This window comes from Drosophila miranda, chromosome 2, assembly GCF_003369915.1.
Source record: "Drosophila miranda strain MSH22 chromosome 2, D.miranda_PacBio2.1, whole genome shotgun sequence".
Classification (NCBI taxonomy): Eukaryota; Metazoa; Arthropoda; class Insecta; order Diptera; family Drosophilidae; genus Drosophila; species Drosophila miranda.
In genome coordinates this window covers 4,548,889-4,568,606 of record NC_046675.1, presented here as the reverse complement: position 1 = coordinate 4,568,606, position 19,718 = coordinate 4,548,889, and the positions used below count along the sequence as shown (strand labels likewise).

Sequence of the window (19,718 nt, the reverse complement as noted above, 5' to 3'; positions counted from 1 at the left end):
ACACCCACAGACAGCGATGATAGGATGACTTCCGCTTTGGTGACCACGGAACAGGCATCTAATCAGACGCGCAGCAGACCTGATCATGTGCTGATCTTGAGCTGTCCGTTGATGTATCCGTAAGTTTTCCTTTTTCTATAAATTATCAGATATGTATTCCTTTCATTATGTCTCAGAATTAATTTGAAAACAAGCAACAATATATTTAGAAAGCAGTCGAAATTTTCAGCAAACGAAATTACGCGTATTTGTTAATCAGCCAGAGGAAGGGGGACGGACGATCCCTCTTTGAGTTCGAAAGCGACGATGAATTCGCCGATAAGCAAGCGATGCCACCACGTGATGGTGGCCCTAACAGACACCAATCGAAGGTACCACCCCGAATTGCTGGAGGGCACCAGCTTAGACGACGAATTCAAGATACTGGATCGAAAATCCGTGCTCCTGCGCATGCCGATGGCCTCCAAGTCGCAGCAGGAAGAAGTACCGCGCTATTATCGCCACCTGGAGTTCGATGCGATTGGCTTCGAGTGCGAGCCACATGTGCGGGAGGAGCTGAGCGATCTGGTGGGCGACATGTTCCGGCAGCGCCGTCATGGCTGTCTCCTGCGCCTGACTCCGCATCGCACCAACAACATGAACCTGTTGACGCGCCTGCTGGTCACGGAGGTGGACAGCATAATGCTGCTGTATCGCTACCGCATCAAATGCATCAATGTGGAATACTTCGACCTGCGGAAGTTCGACATGGCCAACATGCTGCTGCAGCCACGTTCAGCGATGCATCCGTCGAGTCGTCGTCAAGAGCAGAGCGGCCGCACCTTGCACAGCACTCGGGAGCTGTTGCAGTGGCTACTCAACGATTTCCCCAACATCCGGAGCCGGTCCGTGGGCGACGACTACATCGACATTCAGTTTGTATTTCGCGATGGCCTGCATGCGGTTCGCCAGCTGCATTTCACCCTGTTCCAGGTCTTTGGCTGTGAGGACCGCCAGGACATGGCGGACTTCTTCAGGGCCCTGCCGCTGGGGAAGCAGAGCAACAGCACGCTGCTCACCGACTGCATCAAGGAGTCGTTCGACTTTCAGCGTCCCATCGGCACTTTGGTGATGTTCGAGCTGCCGACGGGACGAGAATCGCAGACGGCGATGACCCGTAAGCTGTTGAAATTGGCCGATGTGGCCTACGTGTCCATCGTCAAGGCCCACCATGCAGCCACCAATCCGAAGGCGCGAGCGAAGGCAGCACCAGCCTCACAGAGCTCCACGAATCTACAGAAAATCACACCGAGCTGCAGCTTCAAAAACTCCTTGCCGTCAGTGTCCAATATATCCAACTCCTTGGTCCGTCGCGGGGGGAAACTCTCGGGCGAGGACTACAACAGCCTCGGCTACTGGTACAATCGCATCGACTCGAAGCTGCTGGAGCTGCAGCTCAGCATGGAGGAGCATTACATGGCCCTGTATCGCCAGAAGGGCTTGACGATCTGCAGCGAACTCCGATCCATGGAGACCGACGAAAGCGCCGGCGATGGCCAGCCCCAGCCAATGGCCAGCAATCGGGAGCAGGAGACGGCCTGCGCGTACACGGAGCTGCTGAAACAGTTCCGAAAGCTGGAGATCGATGTGAAGAAGACCAGCTTTGCCTCCACCCTGAACGTCTACATTGGCACCAAGAACCACGAGCTGGCGGAGATGGAGAAGGCGTGCAAGCTGAAAGCCATTGCAAACATGAGACTCACTTTGATAGAGTTTATGAAGCCAGAGTCGGAAGCGGAACCACACTCAAATTAGGAGGATTACAGCCAGAAAGACTCGGGGTTTTTCTAGGGGGTATACATATATAATTTAATATACATTTATATATAAATACATACAATATTATTGTCAACAATATGTTTCATAGTAGTTTAAACAGATTCCCCAGCTGCGGCTCCTATCGTAGTAAATGTGTAGCTTGAATGCTAAATAGGCAATAATACGAGTTATACGATTAACACTCTCCCAGGGGGAGGGGGGTCTGCCCCGTCATAAATGTAAAGACACCCAAAGCAATCAACAACAACTAATCAATGCTGAAATCAATTCTACAATTCGATAGACAACAATTTTCCAATATTTTCAATATCTCATTACAATAATATGTATATGTGGGAATACCTATGTAGTTCTGCTTCTCTATTGGATATGTGAGGGTTGTAGGCAATGTTGGAGGCCAAAAAGGTAGCTGGATTTAATCTGGATTTGTACAGTTGTCACAGTAAATATTTTCTCTAAGAAAACGCTATATGATAGTCTACTATTGGGAATGACGTTGATTCGCTGTATATGTAAATTACCCATAAGCAAAAGGACTCATTCGTTGAACACGAAATGTTTTCCTGGGCAGAATCTCATTAAAAACGTTTTTGTCGAGGCACATCATAGTCTGAATGTGCTGCTTATGGTTTTAAACACAAATTGTGGAAATCAAATTGCAGTGCCACTTAAGACTACACTAAAAAACGAAACGTATCTTTAAAATTATATCGTATAAGCTTTAAAATTAATAGATCCTTTTCTAAGAACTAATCTCAGAGCTCTGTAAACCTGTCAAATGAGTGAGTTTCGAAGTATTTTCTTATGGTATTTGTTGAACAAGCAAAAAACATTTAAACTATTCAAAAGGTCTATCGATAATCTTCAAATTGGCAAACGACTCTGGAGCATATGTTTTCCTTGTAATTTCCCATTCGTTTCACAGTCTTTCGCATAGTCCCTGGAGCCCCAGAGCCCCAGAGCTGTCTGCCCACTGGACACTGTGTGTATATAAAAATATGACTTTCCAGGAGATCTTGGAATTCCAGCGAAATAGATCTCCTTTCCAGGTAAGTTCTATGTGTTTTATGTGTATCTTTTGGCTGGCTATAATGTCGTATTAGAGGAGTGTCTGTTTAAATGCTTTCATTTGCTGTTGGCCCGAAGAACATACATCCTTACACCTGAGCTGGTTTCGTTTGCCTTCCGAGTACCATGAGCAGCTTTTGTAGGAAGTGTGTGATGCTTACTGGAATACAAAACAAGAAAAACATCAATATATTAGTTGGATCTCTTGATAATGGATATCTCTTTCGTATCTACAGAGTATCTAGGGTTTTTTTGTTGGGTGCAAAGTAGAGTTTTTGAGGAGTGCAAAATCTTCATCAACCATCTAGTGCTGAATGTTTAAAATCAAAATTAAAACTAGGATAAATAGCAAACTTAAAAACCTTGGACGACGCCTTGGGGCGCACAACCATCATCAGTTTCTGTAGGGTTTGTGTCAGTCCGCCTGTAAGAGTTTCAGAGGTGGGAGTACAGCGTGAATCGAAATGAAGCCAGAGGAGGGAGAGCCAGAGAGAGGGGGACAGCGAGGTCACCGACTTACCCATGAACTTCTGGAACCAGATGGGCTTGTTCTTCCAGGCGATGAACACCAGATAGACGGGTATGCTCGAGAGGATCATCAAAATGCCGTAGCCCGTCTCCACGGGACTGGCGTACATGGGCACCACGGTCACGAACACGGTGGCCAGCAGGTAGACAATCGGGAAGATCAAGGGCACACGGATGGGACGCGGCAGATTGGGCTGGGCCCAGCGGAGCCACGGCAGGCACAGGACAGAGACGCCGATGCTCAACTGGAAGGAAAGGCGATATTAACGAGGGGATTCCCAGACTCTTGGCGGTTCCCCGGACTCACCCAGGTGGCAAATCCCACGTAGTTGATCAGCGCAAAGATGTCGGAGACGGTGAGGTACAGCATGGAGAGCAGGGCCATGGCCAGCACAGCTGGTGTCGGTGTGAATCTCTGGATCTGAATCATCGTTAGGATCTCGGGCATCTGTCCCTCGTTGGCACCGGCATAGAACAGACGCGACGAGGTTAAAAGAATGCCATTCACAGCTCCAAAGGTGGACAAGGCCACAAAGACTGCAAATCGAGTAGAAGATGGCATAAGTATGAGGAATGGTAGACCTCTAGGAGGCTATCCACTCACCGGGAATGGTCCAGGCCAACGCCCCGAAGGCTCGCTCCGCGTAGGTCACCGCCACCGCCGAGGAACCCATGACCTCATCGGGCGACAGGATGGTGTAGAAGGACACATTCGCCATCACATAGACGATGGTCACCAGGGTGCAGCTGATGGCAATGGCGCGGGGCAGATTCTTGACGGGATCCTTCAGCTCCTCGATGATAAAGTTCAAGTAATTCCTGTCAACAAATCCAATTAGCAACTGGCTCGGAGTCTGGAGACAAGTAAGCCGCTTACCAGCCGTTGTACGCAAACAGGCCCGAATAGAAGGACAGGGCCAGCGACGTGACTCTGGTGTCAGTGTTGTCGAACGTAAAGTACTGGACATTGCCCAGTGACAATTGGTACATGCCCGTGGCAATGATGATGAACAAAGCCAGCAGCTGTACAAATAAAGGCATTAGCGTAAGCCAGATTGGAAGCTTGGAAGATTGACTTACTTTGGCATATGTGAAGATATCCTGCACAGCGGTGGCCCATTTAACGTCCCAGCAGTTAATTAGGGTCAGCACCACTGTAAAAACGAAAGGAAAAAACCCATTAGACTAGTCGCTTGGACACGCTTGGCCAAAGATATCGCCAGGCCTCATGGGGTGATGTAATAGCGAGAGGACTTGCAACATCCGACAGTACCCGCACGTTATTTATGGCTCTGGCCATTGTGTCATGTGAACGCACTTGATTCCGCTCACTTAAATCAATATTAAATATAAGTAACAGTCACTATCTGCGCGAACAAGTTCGGTTTGGGTAATGGAAACTAATGTTTGATTAAAAATTGTTCAGCTTTAATGGTTCCATGGTACTGTACAGCAATTAAGTGAGTATTTTCCAGCTGTTGGAGTCTATAGAACATTTTCGAAGACTAGTCTAACACATTAAGCACTTAATAGATCTCTCTGAGTCGACTCTCCTGCTCCTAAAAGTTCCCTAATCCTTCTATCCCAAACATCACTCCACTTCAAGGGCCTTAAAAACATATTCTTGCCACTATTTATGAACCCAAACTATAGTTTCTTCTAATCTCCCTTGGAAAACAAATCCAAAAACCCAATGAAAACCCCTCACATTCCCCATAGACCCCGCTCCCAGACCCCCTGATAAGCCGCATATGGCAAACTCTTTCTGTTTGTTTATTTGCTTTGTTCTCAGGGGGATGGATGGATGGATGTTCGAGTATTTTAATGATTTTCTAATCTATGGGTCAAGTACGCGCCTGGCGAATATACATATTCACGAGTGCATTGAATACTCACATATGCAGCAAACGGCCAGGAGACGGGCCGAATCTTCTGGCGGGGAGCACTCTGGAAAGAAGGGCTTCAGCACATAGGTACTGAAGGTGAGGGCCACGATGGCCTGCGAGCAGGGACGCACGATCATGCACTCGATCCAGAGCCGGATGAAGGCCATGAACGGTCCAAAGGTCTCCATGATGTATGCATAATCGGCGCCAGACTTGGTGATCATCGTTCCCAGTTCGGCATAGCAATAGGCGCCCACCTAAGAAGCGATAGGGAAAGAGAAGCATAAATTAAAGAGTTCCACAAAAGTGTTAAAGAGAAGCCAAAGAGCCCAAAGGCAATGCTGCGTATACGTAATTTTTATTGAAGCAGAGGCGCGTGCGTTTGACATGGGCTTGTCATCATGTCCGTATCCGTATGGGGGAGGGATGGGTGTGGATACACGAGTGTGAGTGTGAATGAGTGAATGATTGGGTGGAGGAAGTGATGGAATTTCAATAATTTCATTAAGCAACGCATTGGCACGCCGCCAGCATTCGTAATTGAATGAAAAGGTCCTTCCTCCAATGTCTATCGACATTCATCCACTGTTCATTTCCACAGCTGTTCCTACAAAACTTGTTCCGCAGCCCCAACAGGTGTGCCCAGCAAACACCTATTCCCCATTAGCATATCAAATGATTAACTTAATATTTATGAACCTCTGGCGATGCTCCACTCACCATCGAGAAAAGTCCGGAAGCCACCCACACGATGAGGGCCAGGTTCACGCTGCCCGTGTACATCAGCACGCCCGTGGGTGAGACAAAGATGCCCGAGCCAATGATGGAGCCCACAATGACCGTGCAGCCGTTGAGGAGACTCATCTTGGCCTTTAGCGTCACCTCGCCACCGCCGCCGTCGCCGCCATCTGCATCTCCGTTGGTCAATTTGGTCGAGGCATCTCCATTCCCATTCACAATGGAGCTCTTCCGCGAGGAATTCTTGCGATTCAACGACTCCGTTTCCATGGTGTCGTCACTGGTACTTCAACGGTGGCTGCCTGAAACGGAAAGAACCATTAAGTCGAGGGCTTTGCCAATAAGATTCTTAAGTTTGCCAAAGGAAAAGGTCAGAGAAGGTTCTTAACTGAAGAGGAAATGGAAATGGAATAAGAACTATGCGGGTTCTTACGTTTATTACGTGAAAAGTTTAAGGGATGTTTATTATAATTATAACAAATAATAATATAAGGCTTTCCTCTACTAAATCTAGTCATACAAAATATTTTATGGAATTCTTTATGGTCCGTATCTTAAAATTGAAACTTGTAATATGCCTGTCGTCTTGTGATAATTTTCTATGATATCTCTACATTTCTTTACTCCCAACAAAATCGATTAACTGTGAAAGTATTTTGACCTTTTCTTTCCATCTGTTTTATTACACACGATTGTTTAGAACATGGTTTTATGGCTATATAAATTGAACGTGTTTAGATGTTTGCATATCTAATTTTAGCGAAATTTAAAAAACGATAAACTTTTCCCGGAATTCCCAGAACATTCCGTCTTTAATTTTGTTAATGAACTTGTCTTCATAATGTTTCTAATTAGTTATTTGTCTCCAGTGACTACTTTTCCGTCTTGTCATTGACTTTGAGAAATGGCCGTGCTAATTGTGCGATAAAAACAGCGATACAGAGACGTTCGGAGGCGAGTGCTAAATTCTGATTCTGTTAATTGTTTGAGCAATGTTTGGACGAGATTTATCTGGTGACTCAATTGTATGTTTGAGTTGCGTCTACGAATGTTTGCCTGCCATTTTCATAATCTTTGTTTGGGGATCGGTCTGCCACTCACGATTCTCTGTCTCTGCAGTGAAAGGTACGAACGAGTCTGTACCCAGAGGTCAGTAAAAAACATTGCTCTACTTTTACTTTAATGTTTTTTTCTCTGCTCTTTTCGATTTCTGTGTCCCTTTGCTTATGGGAAATTTGTACAGCGCAGCGAAACGTCATGGGCATGTGCCAGACAAATGGCTCAGGGGTTTTATTTGAGGGCGTCTCTGGCTGTGACTTTTGCTACTTTATTATCTGCAGCTCACAATGATGATGAGGAAGCAATGCTTTTGCGATTAAAATTTCGGATCGCAGTTCATTAAACCCAAAAGTCCGACGACGCCTGAAGATTGATTGATAAATGGGCTGAAAGGAAAGGCACGTGTAGGCCCATAAAGTCCACAAATGGGGAAAGACCTCATAAAGACCCCGCCCATCGATATCATTAGGTCACGCTGTTTGTTTTTGCGTACTACAGGGGTAGAGGTAGAGCCAGAGCCCAGACAGGGAGGAGCAGAGTGGGTGGGCGGGCACTTCCTCGAGGCGAAAGCAAAGGCCGGCTTTGGACACACGCTCTGCATAAATTAGCATGTCATCAGAGAGCCGAACACAAAGAGAGTGTGACTCAGTTATGGGAATAACAGGTAGTACTAGTACTGCCACTAGTAGAATTCCAAAACAAAACAAACAGTTGAATAAACTAATGAGCAGCCCAAGATTTATGACACGGAGAACCGGAGCTAATTGCCCATCCGATGTGTTCTTCTTGGCCAGCCAAGCCGAACGAAGTGGCCAAAAGCCGAAAAAACTTGGCATTCTCCAGTTGCAATATCACTTGCTTCACTTTCCCGACCACTAATTACCGATTGGCATTCGGTATTTGGTTAATTCCGGGTATTTCGAACGCAATTCATAGGAAATACCGGGCCTTGCATCATCTTAATCACTGTCTTAGGGGGTCTCTCCCGATTCGAACGTGTGAAAGGCAATTGCTGCCGTATGTCATTAGTTCATTGTTCATTAGCCGACTTTTTCTTTCCCTGTCGAACATTCACTACGGTGTTGGCCCCATTTATCCGCATTTCATGGTAGATACAATACATTATTGATTCCACATATCATATGGCTATCTTTCTCTGGCAAAATCTGTGGCCGCGTGCGTAAACACACAAAAACCAAAAAAAACCATTAATTTTGGTATAGTAAACAGAAATTGCTTGTTTTTGTTCTCTGAATTATTCAGATACATCAGTGTAGCCGAACAAATAGATGTGCTATCAATATCCCATGTCTATTACACGGAAAAAATGCAATAGCTATCAACAAATTGAAGCTAATTATGGTTGGCTTTTTAGGAAATTATACACTGAATTGTGGGATTGCTGGCGGTGTAATTACAAGTGCAATAGAGCTACCAGCAATCGCAGTCGACTAATGAGGGACTTTCAGATACAGAGCTGGAAGATACAGAAAGAGGGAGGAATTTCTGTTTAGGAATTCTTTCGGTTCCATAACAACGTGTTAATGTCTGTTCTTCTGTACTCCGAAGTCTATTCAGAATAAATAGGCCTTGAAACTCGTACAATAACATTCGAATTTCCTCTTATTTCGGGCATAACCTTCGATTTCTTTGACTTGAAATCTTCAAAGAAAACACAACTTTGTATTCTATCTGTTCAGCAAACAAATCTCAAGCAAAGCGACCATAAATTCTTATCAGCAGAGCACTATGTATACCGGTGGAATTTGGAATTTCTTTTGATTCACAAAAAAATAATAAAACACGAGGGAACCGGCTCGAGTCGCATGCCCGGCATCAACAGGTCCAACTTAATCGTTAATTTAAAACTAAATTTAGAAAAAATATACAAGCTCCGAAATGATTATAAACAAGTATATCAAACTTTTGTGGCACAAATAAATTTTTGTGAGCAATTAATGAGCATTTGGCCGGAGGCTTTTTTATGCATTTTATTTCTTTTTTTTTAACACAAACACTTGTAATAAACACATCTTTTAACCGCTTATTTTGTAGGAAATTCGTATCTAATGCTCGTGGAGAATGCTTGGGAAGATTAGAGGGCTTTCTGCTACCTGCTCAAGAGGGTCTTGTCACGCCGCTAAGAGAAACGCTACGAAAATCCACTACGACGGAGCACCCGAACCGCACGCCGTCGACCGATAGAGCAGAATGAGCGGGGCATCTTCGTGGAGGAAATCTCAGCCAGAGGTTAATCGTACGGGGTTGTATAGGTATAGTATATGTATTATATTCGTATACCCTACGCTCTGCTCGGCGACGAAGCTCCGGCCGAGGTGGAAGCTCTCTCGGAGGGAGCTTTGGAGGCTCGCTTTGAAGCTTGTTCCTAACCGGCATTTATTTTTTTGAATTTTGTTATTTGGCTCGAAACAAGTTTCTCGTGTTTGTTCCCTCTCGTCGTTGCGTTGCCGAAAAAAAAGGTTGTTCTTGTTTTATGCTCTCACCGACAGAATATTTACCTTTAAATGTGTTCGACGGCAAAGGGGGAAATGGTACACGCTGTCTTTTATCTAAAAGATACCCCGAAACCCAAGAGCAACTCTCATTAAGTTGAAGGTTTTTCCATTTGTTTGCACATGTGCCTGAGCGCTAGAGAACTTTGTGGAGAACTGTACTTACAGTGGGGCACCCTCCCTATATACCTATATCTTTGTTGACTTGCGATCGTAGGCAGACATCGCTTCAAACATGCAAATTATATAGAAACTACGCTGATTTTCGCGCGCATATTCAAATCCATTCCCAACCCACTTGTCCCGATCTATAATTGAATATATCCGCACTTGGGGCCGGCCACAGACACAAACAAAAAATAATTCAATTCAGAAACCGTCACACAATGGTGTCTCCGCAATTCCACGCAATTTCTTTGTAGAATTTATTTAAATAACTTTTATTATTGTTAAATGTTTGCCTTCTTTCAGATCTATAGCACATTACCCCAAATCTGTTGCTTCGGGCCATTCGAGTTTATTGACCACAGGCAAGACAGCGAAACAAAGGTTGATTGAGGTTTTCGATACGATACCGATGCTCTGATTCAGATTCTGATGTCGATGTTCATTTTTGATCTGTTCCGCAGCCGGTTTGGTTCTCAAACCACACAAAAAGTACCCATCATCGGGTTGCTTAATCTTTCGTTTATTAGTAATTTGTGTTTATAAGCTTGAATTAACGACAATTGACGGTGCGCCGGCAGACGTCATAGAATGTGTTTGAGATTCGGTGTGAAAGTTAATGGAGAATCTTGAAGTGTTGTGGCACTTGGCACCATTGATTTACTATACATTTGTTTGGGTAAATCTGGTTCCATTTACTTGCTAAAGTCATTGCTAATACCCCTCATTAAAATACCCCTGGACTCTTTTTTAAGGAAATTTAATACACAATCTGTGACATCTGTTTGCATTGACAAATGGCTCGGATAAGGAACAGCAAACATTCAAATGCTTATTCAAGGCCAAAAGGCTCACCAGCAGCTAGGCCTTTGACCCTCAAAAACACACCTTGCCCCAAAATGGGTGGCACACCCACAGGGTATTATGTTGCCGTACGTCGCATTGCGTTGGCTCATTAATTTAGAGATCGAGCTGCACTTATCGTTGGGCTCTGCGGCTCGGCTAGAATTTCAAGTGAGTGGAGTGTCACACGTTTCGTGACGTTTGTCACCGACTGATCCAACCGCTGGGGTCTATTGCATCAGACAAAATCGGAAATTGTTGGAGGTATTTACTATCTTTATCTGTGCATCAATATTATCCCAGATTAAACACGAACGACGGCGCCAAAGTGTCTGGTTAGAGCTTTCGGAAGCTGTGTGGGTGTGTATGGGAGGTCTGCCTCTGTGACGTCACGACTTAAGCAGACCTGTGACGCAGATACTATAATCCTTGCAGAACAGAACAGAACCCAAAAATAGCCTTGCAGACAGAATGTCATGGACTTACGCGCAAATCGAAATTGATTTTTTGTTGAATTAAAAAGGAACTGGCTCTCAGCACAATCGAGTTCTCAACATTTTCCAGCACTTTTCACAAGATTATTAATACAGTATTCTATTTTTTTTTTTGTTACTTTAACTTATCGAATGAGGTTTTTACGTTATACGGTGCGCTGTTGCAGAAAAGTGTAAGGCCTCAAGACCCGTTCCGTTGTCGTGGCCACAGTTCCCGTTAACCTGAAAGCATTCACTCGTGGGTTACAGCATCAGCAGCGGAGAGAACGAGCGCCAAGCCAGAGAGTTGGGTTGGGTTGGGTTGGGGTCTCTGTAGCTGTCTCTGATAAGAGGGCATCACGAGCTTGGGCACGGCACGACGAGCAGAACAGGCCGAAGAGCATCAAGCAGTTTGCAGACTCGTCCGTCCATCGTCCATCGTCGGACCACGTTTTTTGAGAACAGAACCTTTTTGCGTACTTCAAATTACACATTTCCTCAGGCAAAGGCAGACGCAAACCCAACCCCCAGCGCCATACGCGCAGGCATCCATCAAGGGTTCTTAGAGGTTGGTCAAGGGCATTGGCTCTGGCCTTTCAAATTATGCCTTCAATGTTTCAGGCCCCTTTTTTTTGTGCCATCAAATGCAGTACCTTTTGTTGTTTCGGGCAGAGAGCTTCGCATAAATCTCGGGTTCTGCCTTGCTCTGCTCTCTGGGAATCGCTTCATTGTTGGGCTCAAGGTCAGGCGAGTCCTTGTGCGCATGTCCTGGGCACAGCTTATTGTTCTGCCTTCAACCTTCATTAAGAATGCTTACACTAGAGCTGGAGTTCAGGATATTAAGATAATTATTTCCTTCAAAGAATTGCTTAATTCCTTTTTATTTCAATACTTTCTTGAAGGAATTCATCTTCTCCAAAAGTCCAGAGCCTAAATATTTATATAAATTAATATTTTAAAAATTAAATTAAATCAATATAAATTAAAATTGAATTGATTTCAGGAAATCTTAATTAAAGAATTTATAATTTTTTGTCCCAAAAAACAGTGTTAAGCAGCTGCGCCATATTTTTGCAACGGGCATTGCTGGAAACATGCCTAGCAGAGTTTTCTACTTTTAGTAAAGACATAAACCCAACAACGTAAGATGGCAGCTTTGCAAACGGAACGTAAGGTGTCGCCACTGTGACATGTAGTATAGATGTAGATATTGTGTAGGCCCAGAAAAATTTGGACGTTGCTATTTGAAAAAGCAGAAGAGAAATGTGCCGCCACTTCTAACTGTTAGAGTGGGGTGCTATAGGGGAACTTAGACGGGACCTTTGACCTTTGAGCAGGGCGGAATGACAGGATCTATATACTATACATGCCGGATGTTATAGGGGGATAACCAAGTAAGTCCCATTGCACTTTAGGAAGGAAACTGGGTTTTTGCTCTAGATTCTGGTTTTCATCTGTCCATATATCCTTTATTGGCTCATAGAGGCTGTCCCTGTGGCTGTTGCAAACATTTACCAGCATTTATTATACCCCTGGGATTTTCCAAAGTTCATGTTTTAGTTTCCGTTGCTGAAAAACACCCGATTGGCCCAAAATATGAGGCAGTCTAGCCTCTGGCAGCTTAGGATTATGAAACCGCAGTACAACATTCGTATGATGCTTTCCGATGGAATCCAGTGATGCGCGAATAATAACCGATTCAAGCTCTCAAATCATGAAAAATCATTCGTTCCTGCACTCCATGGAAATATGTTCAACATCACACTGAATAAATGCACAAAATGTATCACCGATGATAGTGGAAGGACTTGCCGCAGCCGTGTGTGAACCAGTGCCATGTGGCATGCCCCTTGTGCGCCAGCAGCTTTGGCTCCCGTGCGACCTGTTCATGCGTAGAAGCTGTATTGTTGGGCGCTTAAAAGAGATTGCTGCTGCAGTTGTAAATGCACTTTCCATCGCACAAGTAATGGGGTGGGGTGGTATGAGTGTGTTTGTGTAACATGTAACACGCATACGCACTGTTGCACTGTCATAAAAGGCTCCCGTTTCGGGGGTGGGAGGTGCCGGGGTATTGCGTTCACTTATTAGTTTGTTTTGCAGGAGGGTAAAATCAATCAATGAACAACTGACAAACACCTCTGCCACTGCCACCCCATCGAACATGCCCCAAAACACACACACAATTTGATGGCATCAAAGCTTCATTTGTGTGCGCCTCTGCCCCGTACCGCCACGGACCGGATGCAGGGCCGGCAGGATATGAACGAACTATGTCCAGCCTCTACGGACAGCAACGCATATTTTTCCATACACTCGTATGACAGTTTGTTTTTCACCCCCGTCCATGCCATGGCTCTGTTCTGCTGATGTTTTGCCTCGTTTTTTGCGTTGCGTTGCGCTGCGTTGTCCAACGCTTTTGATCCTTACGTGACTGTGACAATTGTCGCTGGCACCTGTACTCGTATCTGTCCGGCGATGGGGGAGTTGACGGCAGAAGATATATATGCGCTCGGATGGCGCCTGTTTTTTTTTTGTCATCTCGATGGCGGCAAAGTTTTCCTCCCCTCCCCCGCCTCGTAGAGTTGCAAATGCTCCATTACAGATGCTGGAGGGGAAAAAAAGAGAAGTTCCTATGCATTTTTGCTTATCGCTTCGTGCCTGAGCAAATTTTCGAATATATTTTCCCTATGCTGATCAATGAAGTGCGCACTTTTTGCCGCCTCTGTGAGTAAAACAAGCTCTAAGCTACTTACGGCAGACAGACAGTGGTGGAGCAGTGGTCCAAACTTATTCAGAAATCGTTGCTTAAGAGTCCTCCTCTTCCGTTCACTGTGTGCAGGAAGGATAACAGCTCGCTCTGTCTCTTTCGTCCCCTGAAAATTTATGCACTTCCTGACCCAAGCCGGAGCTTGAGAGCCACATGAGAAACGCAAAGGCACTGGCACAGGCACAGGCGAGCAGGAGAGCAGGAGATTGGAAGCATAAGAGGGACTTTCCACTGACAATGAAGTGCAAAGCAGCTTTTGATAGCCTTTCTCCCATTCGGAGTCAGGGTCTGGACTCGAATTGCAGTCGTCTGGTCGGTATTTATGCAAAGTGCCGCCTGCCGGGTTGCCGGGTTGCCTGCTGTCGGCTTATGTTGATTTTCATAGACTGAAATCAATTTTCCCCGGTGCGAGTCTGGGAAAATATGAGGAAATTGTACCCAAAGTACAATCAAAACTTTACTAATTACGAAAACTTGACGAAAAATCTTCTTAATACAATAAGTGCGACAATGCCAGGGCCTCCCACCTCCCCACCTCCCCACCTCGTACTATGTCCTGCTCGTATTACCCTTTCTTTTTGGGGAGTTTGCTGCCACGCCCACAAGCAAACAAACAAACAAACAAACAAAGAAACAGGCAAGTGAGAAATTAACTTGCGTTTTCAATTACCAAAGCGGCCAAGGAGGAAGGAGTAGAGAGTCCAGAGGCCAGAGACGGTGTGGGGGTGGGGGGCATGCTGCCGAGGCATCAAAGGATGTGGAGCAGACGCCTTCTGCTGACAATGCGAAAATGCAAAGAGCAAAAGCACTCGAAGCACACAATATTGAAAGCAGTAGCAAAAAAAGTGTGAGGAAGAGAGAAAGAGAATCTTTGGGGAAAAGAAAGCACTGGCGACAGCAGCCGTTAGAGCCATTTTGATTTTAGTTTCATTTCTTATGGCAAAGGGGAAAGGGGAAAGTTCTTCAAACACAGAAATCAAAATGGTTGGCTATTATTTAGGCATGTTCTTGCCCCAAAGGAAATATCGTATCGGGTGCTGTAAAACACGCTTTCGTTACCTCTTTTTCTTTTCGAAATACTCCTGAACTTCTTGCACTTTTTTCCAGTCATTTTTTGCACCTTTCCTCTCAAGTTGTTCTTCTTTTTTTTTTTTGTGGTTTTATTTGTTGAGTTTTCTTTTGTTTTTCCACAGCAATTTGCATTTCCATTTACCCCATTGCCATTCCTTTACGCAATTTGCATATGCCATTTGCACTCCGCTGAACAATTCGAGATGTTTCCATCATAATTATCAGAAAGTTTCTATACTTTCGCATTTGGATTAGTTTTCTGGCGGATGCTCCATTTCTGGACGCTCCTCTGGGGTGGTGGCACACTTCCTTTGACAGCATCGGGGGAGCGTTTTCCATTTGGCACAATCATTTGCGTTTTTTAATTTATTTAAAGTCCTGTGCGGGGGAGCTGTGTGACATCAAAAAGCCAGTCGCCATTTGACACTCGCGACTCCAAAGGATAAAGTTTATAATTTCATAGACTTACTCGCTCCTTGGCGTCCCGGCCCCAGTCTATCCTCTGCAGGGGCCGAGACAGAGGCAGCAGCGTCTTCAATTTATGCGCTGAATTAATTATGCACGTACGCTGCTGGATCCACCATTCGTGGGGAGCAGCAGACTGCTCCTCAGATCCTGCCGGCTCTCCGCCTGTTTGTCTGGTTAGTTTGTGTTTGGCGGCGGCGTTGACGGCGTATTTAAAATAATTGCTCGGCGTTGTCTGAGGCGGAGGCTGGGGCGGAGGCGAGAGTGAGACCCGCAATTCGTGTGAAAAGTTTACATTACGCTTTTGGCATAAGCTTATAATGGATTTGTTCCCGGGGTTTGTTGCGTTTTTTGCTCCTCTGCCGCCACAGAGTTCTGGTTTAAAAAGTTACGGATTGTGGCAAGAAATTAAGGAGTGGCAGGCACCATAATTGGGTATGCCTGCGCAGAGCTAATGTAAGTTATGGCTAGTTATAAGTGGATGGGAGGGCGAAGATAGATCTGAGATCTCATCTTAACGGGGAGTACTTTTAGTTGGAATTCTAATTAGTTAATTGGTTGGGGCTTGGAGAAGTATATCCCTCCATCATTATCTTCTCTCGTGAGCTGATTCCTTTCATTGGCTGCCATTGAACCAGTGGCTTTTATTCGACGCCGAAGCTCGCCTCCAGCTGCTGTCTGTCAAGCGCTAGGAGTCGCTTTAGACGGCTTTCCCGAGACAGAAACACATTCCAGCTCCAGGGTCCTGCGTGCGCCCCCCCCCCCCCCCTGAATGGCGGGGCGTCTGTTTCGGTTATTTACGCCAACGGCGTAACGTTGAAAGCAAATTGATATCATGTGGATTTGGCTTTCACTTTGTGGAATCAATAGGCGAAATCCTTTTGCCAGAGCCTGGCACAGACCCACTCTGCCGGCTCCTGCCGCCACTCGAGTTAAGCCAAGGATAATGATTATGTTGCGCAACGATGAGAACAACGAATGCGGGCTGGATAAGGGGTGGAAATGGGGAAAATGGGGGCTGCCCGGTGGCATGGGGAATGCTTTTGCATAGCCCACTTAAGGGAGGTGGAGCCAGAGAATTTGTAATCGACAGACAATCGACGTGAACAACATAATGGATATCGAACTCGAACTCAGACCACGCAGCCCCAAAAGCATACTTCAAGGCATTGCAACTAATTGGCTTTCCTTAAATGCTAGACAATGCGGCTCGGGGGCCTCCCCTAACCGCAACGAACTGGTTTTGGGGCAGGCCACATCCCACAACTCCTTAGCTCTCTCTCTCTCCCAGCGGCTTCTCCTGTTTGTCTTCTATGCCACTTGATTGGAAAATCAAACTAATTAAAAGATTTCAATTAAACGCCGAGCTGGGAATGCTTTTCACTGCCACTCCCATGGCCCGATAGCTCGATAGCTCGATAGCTGCTTCTCCTACCTTTCCCTGTTGGCCACTGGCCACTGGCCGCCTTGCACAGTAATTCCATTAAAATGGCAAATCAATTTCAATAAATTTCATTCCACAAAGTGAGCAAAAGGTGGGAAACGCAATTGCAAAAGGAGCAGCACACCAAATCTGTTCTGGACACGGTTTCTCCACGATTCTCTGTCGCTGTTGGGTCATCATAAAACTGTTTACATGCTGACAAATCTGTTAATTGAATCGCAAATCCAATTAAAACTTCAATTTTGTGCCACAACTTGTGCAGCTAGTGGCAAAAAGTTCAAGTCCATAAATGGCCAGCATGTGGCTAGGGGGCAAGGGGGCACGGGTGAGAGGGACGCCTTTTATGTTGTCACATTTTTGGCTTAGTCTTTTACTTTTAAACATAAAATTTATTCAGTTGAAACTGCATTAAAGCGTACAATTTCCTAATTAGTGTGTCTGGAATTTGCCGGCCTGCCTGCCTCTCCGGGTGGGCATTTCTGCACGCAAAAATAGTCAAAGCGAAACCGCAAGCAGCGCATAACTAACTCAACTGCTATATTCGGCCCAAACCGCAGGGCCAGTGGCCCCACTCGCACAGCTCTACCCCCCAGAGTCGGCCCAGACCCCACCAGTCTCGCATTTCCTTCCTGCACTTCCCTCCGCCACTGGTCTAAAAAATAGCAACATATACAATTTCAAATACAGCGTGGAGATGTGCACGTACCAGGCACTCCCCATTAGAGATGCGAAAATTTATATAGCTTGAAAATGGGAAAAGAACATATTTTTATGTATTTACAAAAAAGGGAAACAATAAACATTATTCTAGAGCAAACAATAATTAATTAAATATAATATCTCCTCATTTCCATCTATGGGAGACAGAAATTCAACAACATTTCAATTAATTCCAATGGAATCCTCTTGCAATGTCGAGATGAAATAATCATGGGCTACACTTAATGTAGCCTTGAAATTAGACAACAATTGGCAAAACATGATTGCAGGCAATGGAAAATGCATAAAGCCTATAAATTATTATGTAGAACAGCAATCCGATATCCAATTATAGTCCCACAAACAAATTTCTAGGCGAATATTGTGCATCTCAGGCACCACACATTCCGATGGTATTTGGTTTCCATTTCGGGTTAGTTTTTGGAGAGTGCCGGGGCCGGGGTCTGGTGCCTGGTGTCGTTGCCGGTGCCTGGTGCCGATCCGAAGCCCATTAAAAGTGCATTTAGTGAGAATTTATCAGGGTGCTGAAAGGTAGCAACCGCAGGGGCATTTTCAACAGCGTTACAACTTCAGGTAGCTACAAGTGTGCGTGCCCGGAAACGGAAATAAAATAATTCCGGTGCCACTCCACGACAAACGGCAGTTGCAATATCAACAGGAAGTCCCCCTGCCTCCGCCCTGACACTTTTATCTGTATTTGTATCTCTATCTGTATCTCTGGGCCTGTCTCTCTGTCTGTCTCTATTTGTGAGTGTTTGTTTGTTGGCTTCTGTGCTTGGCGTTTTGGTGCGAAGGTTTTTACTGTTTATGCAAATGCTTTGGCCCACGACTGCTTTAACCGAAAACACTTTAACCACATTCACCTTGGGCTTGAGCTTGGGCTTGGGCTTGGGCCTGGGCGGTTGCTTGTTAGTAGCCATTGAAAGCAGAACGAACAGACAGCATGCCCCCTTATCCCTGATCCTGTCTCTGTTCTTTGGGCCCACTCCCACTGTACTCTGCTGCCCAAAAGGCCGTAAAATGCCTGCAAGTTACGATGCCATGTGGCCCCCTGGCTGCTGTTGCCGAAAAATGTTTCATTGCTGCGAATGGGAGTCCTCTGCTCCAGACACCTCTGCCACACCTCCTCGACTCGACTCGCACTGTTCATGGCTGCATGGGTTTCTATTATGTAGCATATCGTAATCTCACTCGAGTCAAAGGTTTGCTGCTGGCTGCAGACACCCGAAAACAGCAAACAGGAGAGCACACAACCCGCAGTCCCGCAGTCCCGCAGCTAACACTTTGTAAATAGTCATCGGCGTGTTTATTACTGAGCCGTGCCGCCGGAGCGGAGTGTTCTGCCGGAGTGTCTGCCCCATCCTGTCCGTCCGCCCGTACTCCTGTGGTTGCCTGTTAGTGTTGCCAAGTAATCGTTGTTGCAAAAGATTTTCCACTCGTGCGGGTGCACGAGTGAGCAGCGGCAGAGGGTTCGTGCGTCTGTGTGCCTGACTTTTCCCCTTAATGAAAGTACATTTTAAACTTTGCATCTTCCTGCAGCAGAAGGAAATCAGCATCCTTTAGATAAGAATTAAGTAAACCATTCAGGTATCAAAATTCACAACAAAACCAGGAACAACAAGATGCTTTCTTTTCAAGAACTCCAAACTTTAGACCAAAAGCAAAGAGCACTTGGGACACTAAATAGTAGAATTTGGATTGCTATTTTTTTCCATGAAATAACAATTTAAATCTAATTTCCCACCCTCTATGGAAAACATATTTCATTTATATTTCAACTGCTATAAATTAGCTATGAAATTTAATTTTAAACATTTTAATTTCAAAGCTAATATGAAAATAATCATTAAAAAAGTCATTCCACAAAATATTTAATCTGACAATATTTCATATGCACATTTCCATTACGATTTCCAGCGCATACTGGTTTATCTAAGAGTCAAGAGCATTTTAATGGGTTCTTCATCATTTCGGCACTCCAGCACTCGGCCAGCGAGCGGGCAGGCAGCAATTGGTAACAGCTACTTATGGCCACTAACTGCACTAGTTCCGGGGCTTGTTTCGGGGTCTGCTATGCCAACAGTACAGAAGCAGGAGAAGCAGAAACAACAATGGACACGGAGGCCACCAACTGGCGGGAAACAAACATTTGCCCTCTCA

The 19,718-nt window shown here is 45.3% G+C and overlaps 2 protein-coding genes across 4 annotated transcripts; one reads left to right on the top strand and one right to left on the bottom strand.

The window, feature by feature from the left end:
- Window positions 1–176: 176 nt before the first annotated feature.
- On the top strand, window positions 177–2,571 carry LOC108156237. Its single transcript, XM_017287585.2, has one exon. The coding sequence runs from the start codon at window positions 307–309 to the stop codon at window positions 1,792–1,794; it is 1,488 nt and encodes a 495-aa protein (XP_017143074.1). The 5' UTR covers window positions 177–306; the 3' UTR covers window positions 1,795–2,571.
- Window positions 2,572–2,872: 301 nt separating this feature from the next.
- Window positions 2,873–11,206, bottom strand: LOC108156235 (Y+L amino acid transporter 2). 3 transcript variants are annotated; one of them, XM_017287582.2, is made up of 10 exons: window positions 9,212–9,316; window positions 6,021–6,340; window positions 5,311–5,557; window positions 4,495–4,568; window positions 4,292–4,437; window positions 4,019–4,233; window positions 3,722–3,951; window positions 3,407–3,659; window positions 3,249–3,310; window positions 2,873–3,046 (listed from the first exon to the last, which is right to left on the bottom strand). In XM_017287582.2, exons 2-10 carry the CDS (start codon window positions 6,306–6,308, stop codon window positions 3,044–3,046), a joined length of 1,518 nt encoding a protein of 505 aa, XP_017143071.1. In that variant the 5' UTR covers window positions 6,309–6,340; window positions 9,212–9,316; the 3' UTR covers window positions 2,873–3,043. The 3 variants fall into 3 exon arrangements, with proteins under 3 accessions (XP_017143071.1, XP_033245343.1, XP_033245342.1); XM_033389452.1 differs by lacking the exons at window positions 3,249–3,310; window positions 9,212–9,316 and adding an exon at window positions 11,105–11,206; XM_033389451.1 differs by lacking the exon at window positions 3,249–3,310.
- Window positions 11,207–19,718: the final 8,512 nt, after the last annotated feature.